This window comes from Gavia stellata, chromosome 2, assembly GCF_030936135.1.
Source record: "Gavia stellata isolate bGavSte3 chromosome 2, bGavSte3.hap2, whole genome shotgun sequence".
Classification (NCBI taxonomy): domain Eukaryota; kingdom Metazoa; phylum Chordata; class Aves; order Gaviiformes; family Gaviidae; genus Gavia; species Gavia stellata.
The window spans coordinates 68,628,292-68,649,174 of NC_082595.1; the positions used below are offsets into that span (position 1 = coordinate 68,628,292).

The following is a 20,883-nucleotide window of genomic DNA, read 5'->3' on the forward strand; positions in this document are numbered from 1 at the left end:
TCAGGGAAATGGTGATACGTACAAATGAAAATGAAAAGGCTCAGATCATCTGTATTAAGAGTGTAATTAATTTTCTGTATTACTGTACATAAAGTACACTATTTAGGAATAATGCAAAATTAGCTAAAACTATACAGCATTATTTGTCTTAACTATATCCTCCTTTGTGAACTAATCCAACCCCAGACATTCTTTACGTGCATTAAAGGTACTACCACATTAAGTGTAGACCAATTCCTTTGTAGTGGACATCACTTCTGTTACAACAGGCATTTTTCTGCAATGTGTTGCAATAATCCATGCTGGTTTATTCCTAAATCAAATAAACCATCATCTTTTATGGTAAATTAAACAAGTAGAGTGTAAGTCTGTTTTCCCCTGATCAGCAATATGAATACGTGTAGTCTAAACCAGTGTCTCTAGTAATTGCTTGCACAAGATGTTTCAGAGTAAGATGTAGAACAAACAAGCAAACTCATATAGTAGATAACAGTAGATATAATAATCTTCCCTCAGGTGAACTTCCTTCCTGACCCTCACTGGATCACACCCCAAGCCAGGGAATTTTTGATCCATTTCAAGTGCAGATTTTTATCTAGAGCCTTGGATTCTTTCCTGTTATTTTCATTCCTATTTATCCTGTTTTGTATAAACATTACTGAATTCAAGGGGGGTTTATATGTTAGCTTTTATGAGTTTAAGGTCAGCCTCTAAACAGGTACTATTTAAAATATGGGGGAAAATTAATGCAATCACAAACTTAGGAAGTGCAATCACAAACTTAGGAAGTGCAATCACAAACTTAGGAAGTGCAATCACAAACTTAGAAAGAAAGTTTGGTTTTGAATCGGCAAGACTTAACTACTGTAACTCTACTGGTGGCTGCATATCTTAGAAAAGTTAGATGATGGGTTTGTCATTTGTTTCTTGGACTAAATGCTAAATTGACATGATGTGTTTCTCAGATCATGCTCTGTAGTTTATCTTTTGGTAATACAATGCTACACATTCTGCTTTACTTCAAGGCTTTTACTTAAAGGTTGTAACCCTATGGTCACATTTTCTTTGCTCTGCAGACTGGTAGCTTCCCCTAATAGTAGCCTCTTCTATCATTAGTGTAGATGCATTTGCTTCTTGGAAAGGAGAAGACTCGAAACGGATAGCAATGACTTGTGGAAGCAGCCAGGAAAGATGTGTTATCTCAGTATGGTATTTCTTGAGGCTTTGCAAAACATCCTTTGTGTGTGCAAGGTAGATTTTTAGCTACTGGAGATCTAGAAAAATACAAGTATAGGACAGGGACTCAAATGCTACTTACCCAGCATAACACTGATTAAGCCACTGAGCTATTAAAATTGCACTGTAACTTCTCCAGCTTCTTATCTTACTCTTATATATAAAATGGTTTTAGAAGTGTTCATTGAGGTTATTTTGGCTTTCCCGTTCTGCACAAAATTTGGCTTCCCATAGGTAAATAAAACAGACTGATTTTTCATGTAAACTGTGCTCGCAAATATGCAATTTGCAAATTGTAGAAGGCTACAACTGAAGTGTAAATGGAATAAATAAAACTGGTTCTGCAACTACTTATAGAAGCATGGAAATTCAATCCCGTGATACATCAAGTCACAGATAATAGAACTAAGTTAGAAAGTTCTGTATATAAAATGCATCACACCCATATAAATATTTATGCATGATCACAAATTAAAAGCATGCAGAGAAAATATAAACATCTTTTTGGGAGGGAAAAATATTACATTATAGTAGAATAGCATCTTACCAACACATATAGGTTATATATTTCTATGTGGTTTATTTCATGAAAGAAACAGGTAATGACTATTCCAGTGGATAGCTGGTGAATGGTTTCAGTGTATTAGCTATCTTCTGTACCATCAGATTGTTACTGCAGTGGCAGTGCAGTAAAATCATGGCTACTGTTACTGCCTAGAGCCAGCTCTCCCTAAATTGCAGCTGTGCTCCCATCGCCATTCTTTGCAGTACAGCAGATTGCATGACACCAAACATTTTCAGTCCTCTTGGTTTTTGTAGCCGATGCTTACAAAAACAAAAATAAAACTCTCTTTTCCCCAAAAAACTTTGTCTCCCTTAGATCACAGAATTGTGATAGAATATCATATAGTTCACCAGATACAAGTATTCATGCTAAAAAAAAACTTAAGTTTTTTCTTAAGGTTCTTTTTCTTAAAGTTCCTACCAAGGTTTTCTTAAAATCTGGACATATCTGAAAAAAATAAAATTACATTCACTGGCGGCTATTTCACCTTACCATAATAAAGTTTCAATTAGAAGTTGAACTAATGTATTGTTAATAATAAACATTATTTACAGATATTACGGATAACACATTCTTCCATTTTTTAGGGATAGATCATGACATTCTTGGGAAAAAAGAAAACACTAAGGACTTCCTGGCCTGTTGGTTGCAGTTTCCATAGTCTGAGAGAAGGTCAGTGACAGAGCTGGGAATAGACCCTTCTCTGTCGAGACCATGCTGTTACTAAGGCTTCAGTGATATTCCAGATAATAAAATAGTTGCTGGTGTTGCACAAAAAGAACATGTAAGTAGCTTTCACAGAAAATAATTAAGTTATTGATGTTAAACAGTAATTTTTTAGCAAAAACTAAAAGGCCTTTGTCTTGACAGGGCATCGCCGTGGTTTGCGTTGACTTTTTTTTTCTTTTAACGTGCTTATAGTTTAAGACAGTTGCATACCTGCATACCGTTGGCTTTCACTTGTTACTTTCACAGTAGATCTTTATATGTGTAACAAACTTAGTCAGAAAAAGATACTGATTGATACAGAGTAAATGTGGCAAACACCATGTAAAGAAACATGTTGACATTGTGTAAAAAAAAAATTAGAGGAAGAACAGGATGCCCACAAACTTTTATCTATGGTCTAATTTCAAATTAATAATTGGTAGACTATTTGGGTTTGGGGAGGGGTGGGGAATTCAGAAAGAAAGAGACGATGCTGCCCTATGTCACAAAACCAATGGGTCTTATATTTATTGTGTAAGAATGAAGCTTCCTCAAAGAGGTGAAGTGGGATTATTATGTTGATTCTTGTTCATATACAAATGCATTATGCTAATTTCCTGTTTGCCACCAATGTTTCTGAATTTGGAGATTAAATCAGACCTTTACTGAAGACTAGATGACGCATCCTATTGAGAATTGTCTTCAAAGATTTTTTGAGAAATCCCTGTTAGGAGTAGTAAGTAGAGGGATTCCATTTTTGTATATTGCTTTTAGCATTGTGGATGGCAGTGTTGGAATAAACAGTATGGAAGGATTGATTGGATTCCTCCTCTGTTTTCAGGGAAGCATTCAGTCAGACATGAAAGAGATTTCAGCATGACGTGATTTAAATTGGGAAATTTCAAAATAACTGATAAAGCTAAATAAAATTCCCAGACACGCTGAAACGGAATTCTTGTCACTTTAAAGCAGCTTCTTTAGAGAAACCTTTTAATAGGTAAGGAAGCGTAGTCCTTCTTAGGGCAAAATCAGCCCAGAGCTGATCAGACGTGAGCTGAACAACTAAGTTACTTCAGAGCCTGCTTTGGTCTATAGTTTGTCCAGTTTTCTGGAATAATCACAGGTTAAAAATAAAAGTTCCTCTTTCCCTCCTTGTGCCTTTAATACACACTGTGCCCACAGCAGACCTCAGGATCACTCTTTTTTTGTGATAAAAAATATTAGAAAGATACAATTTAAGAAGCTTTATCAGTATGCTTCATACAGATCAGACTAAGAATACATATTTCCAAGCTACACTCAGGTGGTGCTGCAATTCAGAAATCCTGGATTCATGTTTTTCAGCTGTCAGAATGTTCACTTTTATTTGCCAAGCAGAACGTACATAAAAGTTCAGATCATGTAGAAAGCAGGCATTTCCATGTGCTTGCCTTTTTTGCTACACTGGAAAGAAGAGGTCTTAGTCATCTTGGATGGGTGGGTCACCCAATGTACTTCAGTCATCTTAGTCACTTAGGTCAGGCTTACTGGTCATTCAGTCACATGATTTACCTCAGTCCCATCAGAAGGTACTTTGGTCACCTCCCCAGATGATAGTAAAATGCAGAGTAAACTCCATGGAACTCAAAAACCCAAACAAAGTAAGTTTTATGATATCAAAGCATCTAAAGAAAATTACTGTTCTCTTTGAGAGCAATTCTTCACGGGAGGTCTTCACTGGGTATGGAAAACCTTACTGGAGAATAGGGAATTATCTGGGCTTGCTCAGCCAGTTGAATATCAAGGACCCCAATGAACAGGTACAAAGGCCTAAAGTTCCATCAATTTATATGTAATTAATCCAGCAAAATGGTTGTGGTCACTGCATTTATCAATATGCAACTTGTATTTGTACAATGCTCTCTGTGACAATTTATCATAATACAGACCCTCTAATATAGCTAACATAATTCCTACCTTTCAAGTGGATAAACGTTCACCCACATTTTTTTCAGGCCCAAAGGGATGGTGTTTGTCTTGGGTGACTCTGGTGCATCAGCAAAGCCAGCCCAAGATCAGCCACCTCTTCATTCCACCCAGTTTCTTCTCACCACTGGTTCACCTCTTCCACATTGGAGCTGGCACAGTCGTTTCTGTAACTGCTGGAGTGAAACGACCTGGGTGCAAAGTGCAACCTCTCACAAACCAACCAACCAACCAACCAACCCACCCACCTGGCAGCAATACTAGTTCAAGGTATTCATACTGCTCCTATCAGATGCCTTTTGTTTCTCCTCCTGTGTTGCTGGTAGCTTTCTGTGGGACCAGTCAAACCATCAGTAACTGATATGGCTTAGAAAAATTATGGGCCTTCTTTTCTTTATTAAATCACAGGCTTTCTTTTCTTTATTAAATCAGACCAGCTATCTGATGTTGTTCGCTCTGCAGAGTTCCTACACCCTTGCTCTGGCACGAGGGATGAACTGAAGACAGGGTTACAGGAAAGAATAAGGGTGCCAGTTCTCTCAACCAGTACTGCCACTGAGAAAAGAGCACAAGGAACTGAACCCTATGAGTAAAAATGAAGTAAAAATGCACATGTAATTGCTATAGTTAATTAATTCCAGTACCAGGCTGCCTCATTCTCAAATATGCTGGCTCCTACTGTGCATTTCCAAGTCAAAGTAACCTGCTAATTGAGATATAACTATCAGATAGGAAAATTATGGAAGAAGATGTCAGGTATACCAAACCACAGTCAATCAGGAGAATTTAAATGTAATGTCTTTGAAATGAGTGTTATCTGACAAGGAGCTAGTAACCTGTCTGGGCTGTTGCGAGAGCCTGTAAATGTGAGCTTGCTGCATTCTCCATAAACTTCATCCATGTAAGGACTTGACAAAAACTCCTTTAAATAAAGCACTGCAGCCACCTAGCCTTGAAGAGATGCAAGTGTTCAGTAACACTCTGATCACAGCCTGGAATTCAGCAAAAGCCTTCCATGTATTTGTAGATACTTCGGGAGCCAGTAAAAGATGGATCAGTGAAGCCAGTAACACAGAAACAAACTGAATTAAGTAACAGAACAACCAGAAATCACTAAAAGGCAAGAGTGATCTAAATGTCCATCTTTCTTGAGTTTGTCTTTACAAAGTTGCAGGACAGTCATTTTTGCTTGGCTCATAATCAATTCTTGCTAATGCTATGTTCTCTGGTTCTGCCTAACACTGATGAGATAAGGAACAAATGGATCAATGCTCTCATTGTATTTACTGGGAAACCAGTAATCAGGACAGAGGACTGAATTCCCTGAATTCTAATTATACATTATACATTATTTTGCCAGAGTATCCCTTTAGACTGCCATAAATTATGAACAAACAGCACCAAAAATACGAGAAAACAGTGTCAGTGGTAGAAAATGGGGACAGAATCAAACATAAACCTATGCCGCCGTGGTATAAGGGCACTTCTAATTTTCCTCTGCTGTCAACCTCTGGGTCATTCCCAGACCATAAATCACATAGCAAACCTCACCTGCCTCCTCTCCAAAATTCACAAGTTGGGCACCCATTACAAAAAAAACCCTCTTATTTCACTGAGATTACCTGCCCATCTGGACTAATACTCCGATTCCTGCTTTTCTGAATAGTAAAGACAGCAGAAAAACCTTAGTAGTACCTCACAGCAAAGCAAGTTAACACCAGACATTCCTATTCTCCCTTCTCTAAAGGGAATTTTCAACAGATCAATCAGACTTTTGATGCTAGTTAACTACCAAAATTAATTTTTCATTTTCCATTCAGCTACAGAACTAGCTGAGAATGACAAATGAAGAACACACGATGTAAAATCAAAACCAGGATGAAAAACTGAAACAAAGATTCAAAGAGTGGTCACAAATGTACTTTTTATTTTCCAGGTGCACAGTAGTTTTAGAAATTTCTCTCTTAGAGGTGTGAAAGGATTAAAAGGAGATCTAGTGTGGCAGCCTATCGCACAAATATTGTGTGAGTTACGGTATTTTCCTCTCGTGTTTGATGCTGTCCGCTGTCAAGAATAGGCTGCTAGTATGCATGAACTCAGTTGGATAGTCTGTGTTCTTCTCATGGGTTGTTTTGTTAAAGAGCTACTTAAGAACTGATTTATTTCTTTTGTTAAATTCCCTGCAAAAATTCAGGCTCCTGGTTCAAGGAAAATGCATCCCATTTGTAACACTGTATAAGCTGAATACACACAGTTTTCATGCTTTGAGGAACTACACATTTGTTTTTTAATAATCACACTTGCAGATACTTTATATGGGGAAAAAATAATCCAAGTTCTTGATTACTGGTATTTAATATCAACATGGTCACATTGGTAAAATAGCAAATTATAAAAAAACCCCTGTTTTTCATCTCAGTTCTTCTGCTTGCTACAGTCTAAGAAAGATGCTTCAGAATAAAAATCTTGTACTTCTGATGCTTTCTTTTACATAAGAAGAACAGCCTTGTGCCATCCTCAGTGATAGGAAGTGACAGGCAGAGCATGACATCACTCTTTATTTTTAACCGATTGCCTTCTGGTGAATTTATTTTGCTGTCAGTAAATATTACAGCAGTGTTAGTCACATTCAGGCATTATGGAGACAGAAGCCCTGTTCTAAGTTTGATCCGAGAAGCCGGCAGTTCTTAGCTTTTGAAGGGGAGAAGCTTTATTTCCAAATTTGGCACAAGGGCTAGCATCCAGAGACTGATTTATAAGAATATGTCTCAGAGAAATGCTGAAGTACACATCAATGGTCTACAACCACCAAAGGCATCCATGTGAATTTTACCACTACAGGAGCACCAGATAGGCTAATCACTTATAAAAAGTACTCAAGAACAAATGTTTAGTCAGCAAATAATTTACTACTGATATTTAATTAAACTTGCCACCTGTCTGAGACCAGCAGCTCTTAACAGCATCCATGTTCCTTTTATCACTAATATCACTTAGCTTCCCAGTATCACTACTCATGCAGTACCTCAAATAAGAGAACATAAATTAAAGACATGTTTCTATCCTTCTCCTACAGACAGTTAATCTTTAAAATGAAGAAGTGGAGAAACTGCACCTTCAGGATTTCCCCAAAGGGAGCAGACATCCAGCACGGATCACGCTTATGCCACCTTGTCTCCGTTGCCTTTGTAAATCTATTTGGCTTTCCTCATCCACCCGCTTGGCTCTTGCCTACCCTCTAAGGAAAATACTGTCATTCATTAGGCAGTACTCAAGCACACTGTAACCTTACTAACTATCACATCATCATTGTTATTACTAAATAATGCTACTAGTAGAAGACCAAGTTCTGAAACGCAAGTTTTGCATGCTGACAGTAGTAAGCACGACTACATGGATGCAAGGGCAGAAAATACAAGTTTTCCTCCTAAAAAAGAACATGGCAAGAAGTTGGGTCTTGTCTCCGTCCTTCATTAACACTCTCGCTCCAGGTCACTTCATTCAGGCAACTATTACCATGCATTAAAAGAGTCTGCAGACAGCACATACACAACTTAAAAACATAAAGCAATTACTTATTGGCTAATTCACACAGCGTCTGGAATTAATGAGCCACTAATAACCTCCTTTGGTAAGACACTCTATGAGTATTGGTTGACCCTGCAATCACGTGGAGGACCATCAGGCTCTGTTGCTTTTTGCAACAGGTCAATAGTCCTTAGGGTTGCTCTTTCTGCCTTCCTTTCTCTCAGAGGATTTTGTATCTTTTCGTGATTATGTTTTTCTTCTTGACTCTTTAAAATGCTAATTCCATCTCAACAATTTTACTCTGTCTACAGTTTTACCTTTCTTAGCTTTTGCATGGCTCAAGACCAAGTACTTTCTCAGAACCCTTTCTCGCAGTTTAGCGATTTTTGCAGAAGTCAGAAGGAAGGTTATTCAGTTGGGCTGAAAGAGAGGGTCTGCACCCTGATAACATAGCGTAGCCCACAGATTCTGAACAGTACTGGAGAATTGTCCAGATTTCCATGTGGAGTATGTCTTCTAGATGATACCTGCTTATAAACTCAATTTTGTCACTGAATAAAGCAGTGAGGTGCCTATAAGGACATACTATACACGTTAACGAAAGAATAAGAGGAACAACATCCCTAAACACTTCCATGTCACCATTATCCAAGTAAAAACTTGAAAAGCTTTTAAAAAGAGGGTGAGACATGTTACACACAGAGACCCTCTCAGTCTCGCTATCGGGCTACCAGCCGAACGGCAGCATTGCCCTGCAGGCGCCTGCCCGATCCCCGTTCTCGCTGCCCGGACTCCACTCCGTTGTCCCACCAGCTCCCACCGAGCGTCACCCCGCTGATAAATCAAGCGGCGACAGTTACATGAGGTATCGGGGGCTCATCCGCCAGCCGGCAACCCCTGCAGCCCGCCGCCTTCAGGGCATTCCCCGACGGGACTCGCCCGGCCCTGACTCCCCACCGGCGCGGGGGGACGCTCCCTGGGGGCTCCGGTCAGCCACGCCGTTAGAAGAGCCACGGCAAGACCAAACCGCCGCCCCTCATCGGCGCGGCGGGCGGGCGGGGGGCCCCGGGGCGAGCCGGCGTCCGAGGCAGCGCCGGGGGCGAGGAGGAAACACGGCCAGGGCGCTGTAAAATAAAAAAGGGAATCGTCTCGGCTGTGGCTGTGGGTTGGTCGGGGATTTTTGGTTGCCTTCTCCGCTGCAGCAGCCGCCATCTGCTACCGCGCAGCACTTCAGCCCCTTTCCCCGCAGCCAGGCCTGTGCGCATGCGCCGCCGGTCCGCGCAGGCGCTGCGCAGGTGGAGGTGGCGGTGGTGGTGGTGGCGGCGGCGGCGATGGGCGGGCGGCTGAGTCGCGTGTTCCGGACTTTCAACGTGGAGAGCCGGGCCCGCCGCGAGATCAGCAAGGAGAAGCCCACGCCCGCGCCGCGGCACCCAACCTCTCGTCTGGACGAGCTGGCCGGTGGGTGCCGGCCTTGCCAGGCCGCGGGGCGACGCCGGAGGGGCTGCCAGCGGGGGGCGGGGTCTGTGGGCCCGGCGCGGGGCCCAGCCACGGGAGGCGGAGAGCGGGTGCTGGGGGCGGCCTGTGTGGGCGAGGTGCTGGGGGCGCGGGGCCGCGGCGTCCCCGGGGCGGCGCGGGGCCGGTGACATTGAGAGCGGGGCGGCTGGGCGCGCGGGGCATGCTGGGAGCCGTAGTCGGCGGCGGCTGTTGCTAGGGGCGGTTGCTAGGGGCGCTGGGGCAGCGGCCGGCGGGCGCCTGGGGCTGGGCCTCTCGGGCCGGCTCGGAGTCGGACCCGCACAGCGGCGGCAGTAGCCGGTCTGCTCCGCGGGCCGCTGCGGGGCAGTGAGCCAGCGGGCCGCAGTCGGGTGGTTGCCAGCGGGCCGCTGGGCCGTGGCGGGTACCGCGGCGCCGCCGTGCGAAGCGGTGTGGTTAACGCTAGAGCTGGAGGAACAGCGAAGCCTCTCCGAGAAGCACCGTGCGTCTTGGGAGTCGTGCCGCTCCCCTGGGGGAGCAGTTAAGCTGGCAGAACGAGCAAAAAGGAAACAATTTGACTCAGATCTGCCTTTTCTCTATTTTTTTTCCTTCTCTTCTTCTCCCCGCTGCCTTTAGACCACCCAGAGATACAAGAAGAAATTTACAGAAAGGACGATAGGCTCCTCACCTTGTTAAAAGATGTTTATGTCGAGTCCAGAGATCCACCTGTGCAGGTGAATATGTCTTTCTGTAGGAGGCATGCCAGCATCAGCTTTGTGGTTTTCAAACTCAGCACAAATTCTGTATAAAGAAAAATGTTCTGTTAGTGCCTAAAAGCTACCTTTTTTATAGGTAAAAGTGATGTTTTCATTACTCTTTTATATATCGGTAGCACTGACTGTGTTTGACCCTGGGTCTTCAACACGTGACAGACTGTGATTATACAACCTTCTCAATGCTTACGCAGCCTTCCTTTTTAACATCATGTTGATCTTCCTTTGTTTTTCACCTGAATTCCCACTTCTGCTTCCTCTAAGGCAGAAGGGCAGTTGGCCAGCCTTTTGCAAAGATGCAGGAATTTGGCAGAGATCTCTCCTAGAGTTGTTAAAAGAAAAGAGATTGGGACTACTATGGGAGCATGGATGGGGTAGAGGACAAAGACATCAACGTTTTAGTGGAGTCTTTAACTACTGATGTTAATGTCGTACTGTGCAGAGACTTTTCCTTATGTGGCCAAGGAAGTGCCTTAGTTAGTTTTTTTTCTGCATAACCTTCTGGTTTGTTTGGTGACCAGTTTCCTCATTGCCAACAGCTGCAGTCTTTGGCTTGGAAGGCAAAGCATATCCCTTCCAGTAAAATGCAGACTGAGGTTCCGTCTCCTCTTTTCCACCATGTTACATTATGGCTTATGCATTTTACCTGTTGCATTATTGGACCACTTTATTCTAGCTGCTTTATTCAGTAATGGAAGTTTTATAATCATCTAGCAATAAAATTTCTAAGTCTCTCTAATTTGCTACTTTAATAGTACCTTGTATTGAAGACTAAAAGTATTTAAAAATGCAGACAGATTTCTGCAGTCTCTCCCTGAAGTTTCCAAGTAACCTCTATCCTTAATTTTCATAATAGAGATTAGGAGTCTAACCTTGAAGTGCTGAAGGTCTAATTTCAATATCTTCCAATATTCAATTGTAAGCCTGTCAAGAGAGATTTGAGAAAAAGCCAGAAATGGAACAAATCTTAGTGCTTGATTCCGTGCCACATAAGACTTCCTCTTGTGGTGTGTCTACTTGCAGTTGTTAGGAAGAGATGATTGATGTGTTAGCACAGAGGCTCGTGGGCAAAACTTCATCCAAAAGCTTCCTTCCTTTCCTGATGTTATTCTGAGTATTTTGTACATTGTGTATGTATACATACCTGTTTGTATACATACCTATATGTATACATACCTATATGTATATTTGGAATGTCTGTCTCTGGTAAGTGGAAAAGCACCAACCCTAAGTCGTGAAGTGGCAGATACCCAGAGACAGATCATTTTATTAAGACTTTAAAAAATGTTCATTATCCGAGCACAGTTTTAGCACAAAGTAAAAGGAAGAAATGGGGAACTAGTAGCATCATCAGACGTTCTTTGTAATTTAGAAACAGACACGCGGTTATAGATGCTGGAGCATCCACATTAGTCTTCTCAGCTTGTGAGTTAATACAGAGTGTCTGTGGGCTAATCAGTGGCTGTGGACTCTGATAACTTTGAAAGTACTTTTTCTTAAAATTTAAGGAAGGTTTTAATTGTGTCTTTTTTGCAGTATCATTCACTGGTTAAATCTTAATAAAAGGCAATATGAGGAAGGCAGAGCTGGTTTGGAAATTACTTGGAAATATGATTTTTTTTTTTCCCCTTTGCCGTGAATCAGTATCAAGTACTAGGTTATCTGCATTTATGTTTGGCTACCAAAATCTGTAGTTTGCTTTGTATGAAGGGCTGCCAGGTCTGTACAACACTTAAGAGTTCAATGGATGGTAGCTTTTCAGAATTTGGGTGGGGATTGACATTGTATGTAGAATGGCTGCGGAAGAACTGACAATTTTTGTGATATCAAGAAGCAAGGCTGGCTAAGCATTTTTTTTTTTTTTAATGCTGTGAAAATGGGGAAAGCTAACAGGAAATGCCATATTTAGGAAGACAGCTTGGCTGCTACTGTATGCATAGTAAACAGAACTGCTGTTAAGCTCTTTTTGTTTTCCTTCCCATGATTAGGTAAAAGGTGGAGGTGGTGAACATCTTCCATGTAAACAGGAGGAAAAGAGACTTACAAAACTAGGCCACTTGGGAGATCTAGATGTTAAGAAGGTTCCCAAAGGCAAAATTTCCATTGTGGAGGCTCTGACGCTTCTTAATAATCATAAAATTCATCCTCAAACATGGACTGCAGAGAAAATAGCAGTGGAATACAGTCTGGAACTGAAGGAAGTCAACTCTCTTCTGGAATTCTTCATTCCTTTCACTGTGCAGGAATTTCCTAAAGAAACCAAAAAAGCTATAAAGTCAACATAAAAATAATTACCAAAACCTTGTGTGATCTCACTCGTGTCTTAATTTTACTCGAGTATATTGAGTGTCTGAAAAGAGTTGGTAACATGTCATCTAACAAGGCTGCTTTCTTATACCAGTAAGATGTATTCAAGCAATTCCATTCTATATTGGATGGCTCCAGTTAAATGCAGAAATTAGAGGATACAGTTTGTAAACCAGAATATAACAAGTTGTATGAGAGCATGTCACATGATTCTGGTTATCCCATTCATATGTTACGAGTTCAGTTAAAACATGCATGTTCTAGTGAGAACTTTACCTTAATAGATTGCCTTTCTTAGCAGAGACTTCCTGGCTTTCAGCTAAATCAGTGCTCTATGTGTATTAGCTCTGTGGTTTCATGTTACAGTGTTCTTTCAAGGACTTTCTGTCAGGGTGTGTGTATATACAAGCAGCTGTATTTTTTTTGAATAAGAATGGAATAGTATTTATACTTCATAAAGAAGGTTAACCACAAGATCATTTGGGAAATTCAGCTGTGTCAAACTTAAAATAAAAAGAAGGTGAATGGCAAGAAGGCTTCAGTAACAGTAATGACTGATGTGTAGCTCCTCTTCCACTCTGTTCTGATCCAGCTTTAATATCTGCACCTCCCCAGGTGCTGTCTGTCAGTAAATTTGTAAAGAGTGATGATCTTCTAGCATAATTCTCTTGCAGCAGTCTTTGGCACCTACTGTATGAGAAATAATGGTTCATATTATAATTAATAGGTAGCAATGAAACGCAACTGGATCTACTAATTGGACCCACTAGTAGGTCTTCGGTAAATGTCTGCCTGTCCTGTTACAATAGCCCTTTTTCCCCGTGGAGGCCTTCTCTGACTTACCCAAACGTGGGCTAGATCAGGTCATGTTCACTCACAGTAAGTTACCCACGTGCTACCAGATTGAAGATGAACAGCATCCTTTCCAGCTGTTGGTAAAGGACAACACAAATTGTGAGGTGGTAGCGGTGGATTGTAACCTTGATAATGTGACTATTCAGGTCTGTGTAGGTAAGGAAGAAGTTTTGCACTGATGATTAATACTGTAGTGAAAACTGGTTCATGTTTTCCAGGTAAGCTGGGGGGGATAATCAGAATTGGTATTTAAAAATGCATTATGGTTGCCTTAATTCAAAGGAAACAAAAATGAAAATTTTATGCGGCGCTAACATTCCTAGTGCCCATCACCAATATTAAGAATGTGGAAGTCAGTACCGTGCCTACAATGTAATTTTCTTTTTAAGATCTTTTCTGCCAGGTCTTAGATTTCAGGTTCTGGTAAATATCTTACCAAGAAGATTATCAACTTTGCTATTCCACAGCAACATTCTTTCCAGTTCTCTCTCTGAGCTGGAACAAGGTATTTACAGTATAGTTTGCCACAGTGTATTCAAGGTTTTGCTTGATTCATTTCTGACGTATATAATGCTGTACCTTAGTGGAAGATGACACCTAAGTGCATTGTATAAAAAAATTTAAAATTGTTAGTCTTTGGATGTGTGGATTGGGGATCGACTTGTCATTCTTCCTGTAATGTAATGGGGACAGAGCTGCACTCTGAAACTAATGCATGAGTTACATACGACATTAAGATTTTTTTGTTTTCCACAAAATACTCTGTTTTATAGAATATTGTAAGAGAAATACTTTATTGTTTGAGTACTGTTTGTCCTAATATTTAAGGTAATATTCAGAAAACATCTGTGGAATGCATTTGATACAGATACTGTTTTGGAGTCGCAGTAATTTCCTTCTTTAAAAATGAATCTTTAATTAGGTATTGGAGTTGATTAAAAACTCACTACAATCAGCACCAGACAACAGTTTAACCATGCCTCTTGACTAACTTGGTATGTATTTTGCCTTCTTTAGTCTGCCTTTGTGAACTGTCTTGTGACGTGGCTATACCGTTACAGTACCCTGTTTCACGTAGAAAGTCCCTAGAGGCCTTATGGTATACTACTGCTTCGCTTACACTCTTCAGCAGCCACGTGCTTTGGGACGTTTGGTGCTCATCATGTTCAGTGCTCCAGCCACACCTTCAGGACAAAATCCTCTCCATGAATGAGATGATAGCAAAGCTATCCCTAGTTTCTCTGGAGCCAGGATCTCGTCCTCAGAATATATTGTCCATGGGAGTAAAGCAGCCAGGTCCCACAGCACAGAGGTGGGCTAGGGATCCATCTCCCTGGAAGCAGGTGAACTCCCGGTGGCCCAGAAGGCTCCTCTGGAGCAGGGAACTTCTCCAGCATGGCGTGTTCACTTCAGGAAAATTAGACTTAATGCAGTTTGCTGTCGGCAGACAGATTCTTCTGCTGGTCACCTGCCCCACCTGCTGGGCAATGCCAAACCAGCATTATGAAGGCATTGCTGATGGTATGGGATCATGTAAAATCTGTACCTTTATCTATCCAAATTATCCATAGTCTGAATGTTAGCTTTCGTTGTCTCTTCAGACATGGAGTGTTTTACTTGCCCAAAGCTTACAAGAAGATCCAGGAGCATGGATCTTTTCTCTTTGCTGTGGTGGGAAAGCCTGTCCCTGATCAAGCACTCTCAATGCTACTGTCTTCTCCTGTGTAGGCTACCGGCCACAGCCAGGCGCGAGGTCCTTGGCAGGTGTGTGCTTAAGCTGTGTTCGAGTGAGTATGTGTTTGAAGATAACACTGTCTTTAGGGTTGATGTCTGGGACAAGACTATTCTCACTATTGCATCTTTTCCAGAACTGCTTATTTCCTTTCTTCCAGTTTCAAGGGACTCTTTACTCATCAGTTATCTTGCCTGCTTACCAGTTTCTGGTTTTGATGCAATTTCTAATCGGAAGAAGAATAATGGTATTTTGTTTACACTTTTAACTTGGTTTTGTCTGTGTCCCTTTCTGTCTATATCCCTTTCCCATAGCTGTTTGACTGTCAGCTTAAGGAAAAGGTACTCTTCAAGCAACTGTTTTGAAGAGGTAATTATGGGGAATTTGTGGGAACCTGCAATTCAATTTTCTGGTATTCCTATGTGGAGAATTTTTCATGTTTCACTGCCATGCATGCGGTGCACTAGATTTAGCTCAGATGGTTCTGGCCACCATATAGAATCATTACATTTGATAGGGAACAACCTGCTGCACTGAAACTGCTTTGTTCTTGCCAAATAAATGTAAAATGTGTAGCAAGTATAAGCTTTGTGAGCCTGTAAGGGATTTGTTTCACTTCCAGTGTAAATGACACATGGTTAACGAACTTCTTTATATGTGGCATTATTACATCAGTTTTCCGAATGTCACTGCATCAAGCCAGGGCTGCCTTGGGCACTGAGACAGGGTGAGTACACAGGGCAGGCTGAGCCTCATTTGGAAATGAGGGTTACATTCCTGGTGAGACATAAAATTTAATTTCTTCAGGGGAGTTCCAGCAGGTATACTGGAATTCCTGGCTTGAATTTTTCGAAAAAGTTTCTCTTTAGGGGGAGTCTAGTAGCTCACTTACCCACGTTTTCTGGGACACAGTCCCACTCCTCTAGCCTTGTTCTATCATTAAGTCTATTCCCAGCCTTCTCCAGCCAGTCTTCTCTGCTATGAAAACTTTACGCAGCTGCACTCTTGCTCTTTACTAGCTCACATGCAAATGTTGGTTGTGTTCTGCCCTTTCAGTCTCAACAACCCGTTTTATTTCTGCAGAGCTGTCTTGCCTTCTAGGAGCAGCACATCTGCTGAGGTAAAGATGAGAGGACTGAACACATGTTTTGCTCTGCATAACTTAGGAATAGGACAGATTTTCAAAAGCGATGTAGCTTTTCATACATCTTCAAAAGCTGCTCTTGGGATATGTGAAACTAAGTAATCTTGTGCTGTCTCACCATGTATTAATCATAGCTAGGTTCCTGCAGTCTGATGCCAAGACAGCAAGATTGGAGCTGTGAGGCAGGAAAGAGTTTTAACTCTGCTTTCTGTGCAGGTTAGTCAGAGGGAACTTCAGTACAAAACGTGGTCTTTCTGTAGCCTTCCAGCACAGGGCACTTGTCTTTCAAGCTACCTCTTTTTACTCAAGGAGAAAAGAAAATTATGTTTATATGTGAGAGGTGTGTACTAAACTTACAAAATGGAATATCTTATTTCTGTATTGAAAAATGGAGTCAAACCTCAAGTAGTCATAAAACAGGATCCAAATGCAAAAGTTCAAAAAGGTGGCTGTCTCACCTTGTTTCATATGAGCATTGTGCTTTCATGTTGGAGACTGCACGAAGCTTCATGTTTCACAGCTCTGTTCTGGAGCCCATTTCTAAACAGGAGTTTTCTGGTTCTTAATCAGGCGGTGCCAGTGTTGAACTGACAGCAGAGGAGTCCTGGCCAGTGCACCTGAGCTTCAGGTGCAAATGGATTTTGGCACTTGAGACTGCGGCCGTTATATGCCAACTGATACGCTATTAGCAATCAAAACACTGTGTCGGTGCCTGTTATTAAATCTGTTTCTAGCAATCTACAAGTCTAATGAATTCTGTAACCCTTCACAGTTTAGGTACTGCTGTATTGCTATCAGAGCCAAGTGTCTTCTGCTGAAAAAAAACGCCAAAACCCATGGATTAATTTCTCTTAGAAACTTAACATTAGTTTTCTTGGTCTGAAACAGAGGCTTGGATTTACACGAGACGACAGCAGCGTTAGTTAACAGCAGCACATCTCCTGCAGCATGCTGGAGAGAGCGCACTGCGGGAGCTCCTGCAGCTCTGTGGGGTGGAGTGGGGTTTGATGCGTCTGCTGCCAGAAAGAGAGTTTAAAAAATAGATCTGCCAAGGTAGTTCTTCTGTGACTGTTGTGCAAAATCCCCTTTGGGTGTGGGTTACTTTGGTTGCTGAAGCTCTGTCTTTAGGTGAGATGTTTTGGCCTCCTGACAAGAGTAGTGCTGCTGTATTACCGAGGAGAGAAGTGACTGGGAGCCGGATAGACCCCATAATCATCTCCTATAAGGATTCCTTGCACGGGAATGGAAAACACACATTGTGTTGTAGGACTGAGGTTCTCAGGCCACTACGGTTTAGAAAGCTGAGGGAGGTGATGGTGTGGCTGGAGGAATGCCTGCCTTTGAAACAGACGCCCAGCAGCAGCCACACCTGTGTGCTGGGTTCACCCAGGGAATAAGGGATCCCACTGCTGATGAGCTGCAAATGGTGCTGGTGAAAGCTAGAGTCGCTCCTGCCAGGGGTTAATGCAACTGGAAGCCTGAATGTAGAGTCGCATCTGGGAGCTCCGCTTATGTGAGAGAGATCGGGGCTCTGCAGAGAGGACAACAGCACTGGCAACTTGGGTGCAGCGGGGAGTGCAGAGCTGGTTATAATTGCCTATGTTGGCAGAGGGAAAAAGAGATGAAGGTGGAGTCTTCAGAGCATTTTCCCTGAACTGAAGTATGCCCTGTTAATTGCACAGGTCTTTGTTCCCAGGAAAATCAAAGCAGCACGGTTTGTGACTCAAACCGTTTTGACTCTACACAGGCCACACGTTGGGTATGAAATAGGGGCAGAGCGCTGCAAGCCTGGATGGCCAGAACCATGTTGAGCTGCTGTATGGACAGGTCTGTTGGGAGTTGCACATTGCGTGCATGTCACACTTGATTGCCTTCTGTCTAGGTCTCTGGTGTTCACAGCACAGCACTGTAACCTAAAGGATGCCACAGGCTTGATGGTTAGGTCTCTCCTCTTAAAGTTGCATCACCCTTAAGGTGAAGTGGAAATTGACTGTTAGGTAGGAGTCTAGCCTAACTGTCTCCGTGCCCCCAAAAAGCTGGAAACTATGAATCTTATTTTAGTTGCATAATTCCGCTACACCATGAATTGCCTTCGTGAGCACCAAGCGTAGCAGAGCTGGAGTCCCTCTTGGTGGGCTGAGGTGGAGAAGTGGTAGGGGCTGCAGCACGGTGAGTGCGGGAAGGGCTCACTGCTGCTCAGGGAGGGAAGCCTTACTCGTTCCTTACCACTCCTACCCCTGTTCCCAGCGCTACAGCCCACCTCCTCTCTTTTTGCTAGCTCAGGCACTTAGCAGACCACTTTATGAACCGCTTTAACTCACTAACAGGGCAGAAAACAAAACAAAACAGGTGTATTTAAAACTAAGAAGGAGAAACACTCATTACTGTTGTCAGCATCAGTGGCTATCCTTTGGTTGGAGCCAGCATATATTCAGCTTACTTCTATTATCAGCCATGTCCACCAGGGAAACAGGTTATTAAAATTGGGGATGTTTTCTCTGCACAATTTAGGGGCAAAAAGCTGAACATGCAGAGGTACCAAAATGCTGCTGGGAATTTTTGAAATACATTATCCTAAGTGAGTTGATTTCAGATGGAAAAAGTGTATTTTAAAACCTATTTTTTATCTTGTAATAAAATATTTTGGCATTGTAATATGAGATGACATTTATTTCTAAGAACAGTTCGAACTGAATGCAAAATATTTGCAAAAGATAACCCTTGCTTTGCCAAATAATAAGGATTTTTTTTTTCCTTCGGACAATCTCAAAAAGAAATGCTAAGACTTTTATTAAACAAAAGTTTGTCTCATCCTAGTTACTACCATTCCCACCCTTACCTAAATCCATCCTCCCACTCCCCCTACTACTTTGTTGATGAGTATCATCTGTCAGGTTGCTCGTCCAGTTTCATAGATGGGCAATTAACTGTGTACAATGAGTGAGGCTGATTTACTGTCTACCTAAAGCTACAGTGAAGCTGGAATAAATAGGAAGTAAGTGCATTGAATAGCAATGAATCAAAGCAAAGCAGGCTACTGAAGATGTCTTTAGGAAGAAATAATGCCACTCTATTGGCATTGCTCCTCCACAGAGGAAAAAAGTGGGAATAAATTTCATACTGTGTTCTGCCTTTCTCAATTAGCTGTCACCAGTTAAAGATTTCCTGTGTGGGAACGAATTCACAGTTGTCGTCACTTAACAAAGATAAATTCTATCAACTTACTTCTGCACATGCAATACTTCAATATTAAACTCTTTTTTTATATTGCAAATTTCTCATTAATGTAGCAATTTGAGAAATGGAGCCATTTTTCTTGTGACTCTCTTAATAGGTTGACATTTAATCATGGTTTCTTAACCCTTTTGAAAGAAATGTACTATTTTGTACATTTTGAATAAAAACTGTTTGAATTTTATCATGGACGCATAGCTGTGATTTAAGAGCTGAGAAGATACTACAAAAAGCAAGTCTGTTCTTTTGACAAATAACATAAATACCTGTTTGTGATGTAAGGGCTCCATGACATGCATAATTCTCTAGCCTTCAGAAAGTGGTGAAACTGCAACGTCTTGGGGGCACCCTAAGGAAGAACCATAGTTTTACTGACAGAGCACTACAGGAAACCATCGTTGGATTTTTATCCTCAAAATTTTGTGTTTTCCATAATTCTGCTGCTGTGGAACTTGTTACAGAATTCACCCATTGCTACGGAATTCACCCCTTGCTACAACATCGTGCTCTAGCATACAACGTTTCATTTTGCCGAAAAAGCGTAATTAGTCCTCAGCCAAGAACAAAAGCTTGAACTGAGTGTGAACCATACTACTCAAATTCCCTTGAGTTTGCTGCAACCTAAAACAATACTTTGAGAAATATGAACTGCTCCCTCTGTCTTAGCTGCTAGGTACTTCTGAAAATGAAAGATGAAAATTAAAGTTAAGTTAAAGTCAAAATGCAGAGCATTATATTAATATAAATTACATAGGGCTTTTGATGTGCTATTACTCCTTTCTGTCTTGAATTTAACCCAGACTCCGTGACAATTTCCCTTATTTTTATTTTTTTTTCATTAAGAATATAAAAGGCCTTTGGTAAAATAATCTTTTGTCCGTGATGAAATGATAGCACCTCCTTCGCCCTCCCCTGCACAGATCATCTCAGCTTCCCGAATGAGGGAGGAAAACAGTAGACAAATAGATTCAAATGTCAGGTTGAAGAATGTGTCATGAAGGATTTTCAAATGCTACGTCCTTTCTACACCAGGCACTAGACACGGATACGTTGCATTTGTGCAGTCTTGATCAAAGGTTTGTTTCAAGTGGAAGACTACTTGAATTTGAACTAACTTCACATGCTGCTGGTTTCAAGTTATTTCCACGATTAGGAAAAATGATTACTTAAGAGATAAAAATCCAGTGTGCATTCCAATTGGTCAAACTGTTTCTATGGTTGCGGAGCGGTATCTAAAGATTCAGCTAGAAAACCATGGCTTAAAGATGAGAGAACAGGTTATCTGTTGCATCCCTTCACTAGATACACTAGACAAAAATGGAGTTCCAGGCTGCGGAGGAGATACAGGCAGATGATTTTGTTGCTG

General features: G+C 41.6%; 1 protein-coding gene across 1 annotated transcript; it reads left to right on the forward strand.

Annotated features, from left to right (window-relative positions):
• Positions 1-9,333: 9,333 nt before the first annotated feature.
• On the forward strand, positions 9,334-14,124 carry NDUFAF4 (NADH:ubiquinone oxidoreductase complex assembly factor 4). The gene is made up of 3 exons (XM_059835513.1): positions 9,334-9,460; positions 10,109-10,206; positions 12,234-14,124. Exons 1-3 carry the CDS (start codon positions 9,334-9,336, stop codon positions 12,528-12,530), a joined length of 522 nt encoding a protein of 173 aa, XP_059691496.1. The 3' UTR covers positions 12,531-14,124.
• The last annotated feature ends 6,759 nt before the right edge of the window (positions 14,125-20,883 follow it).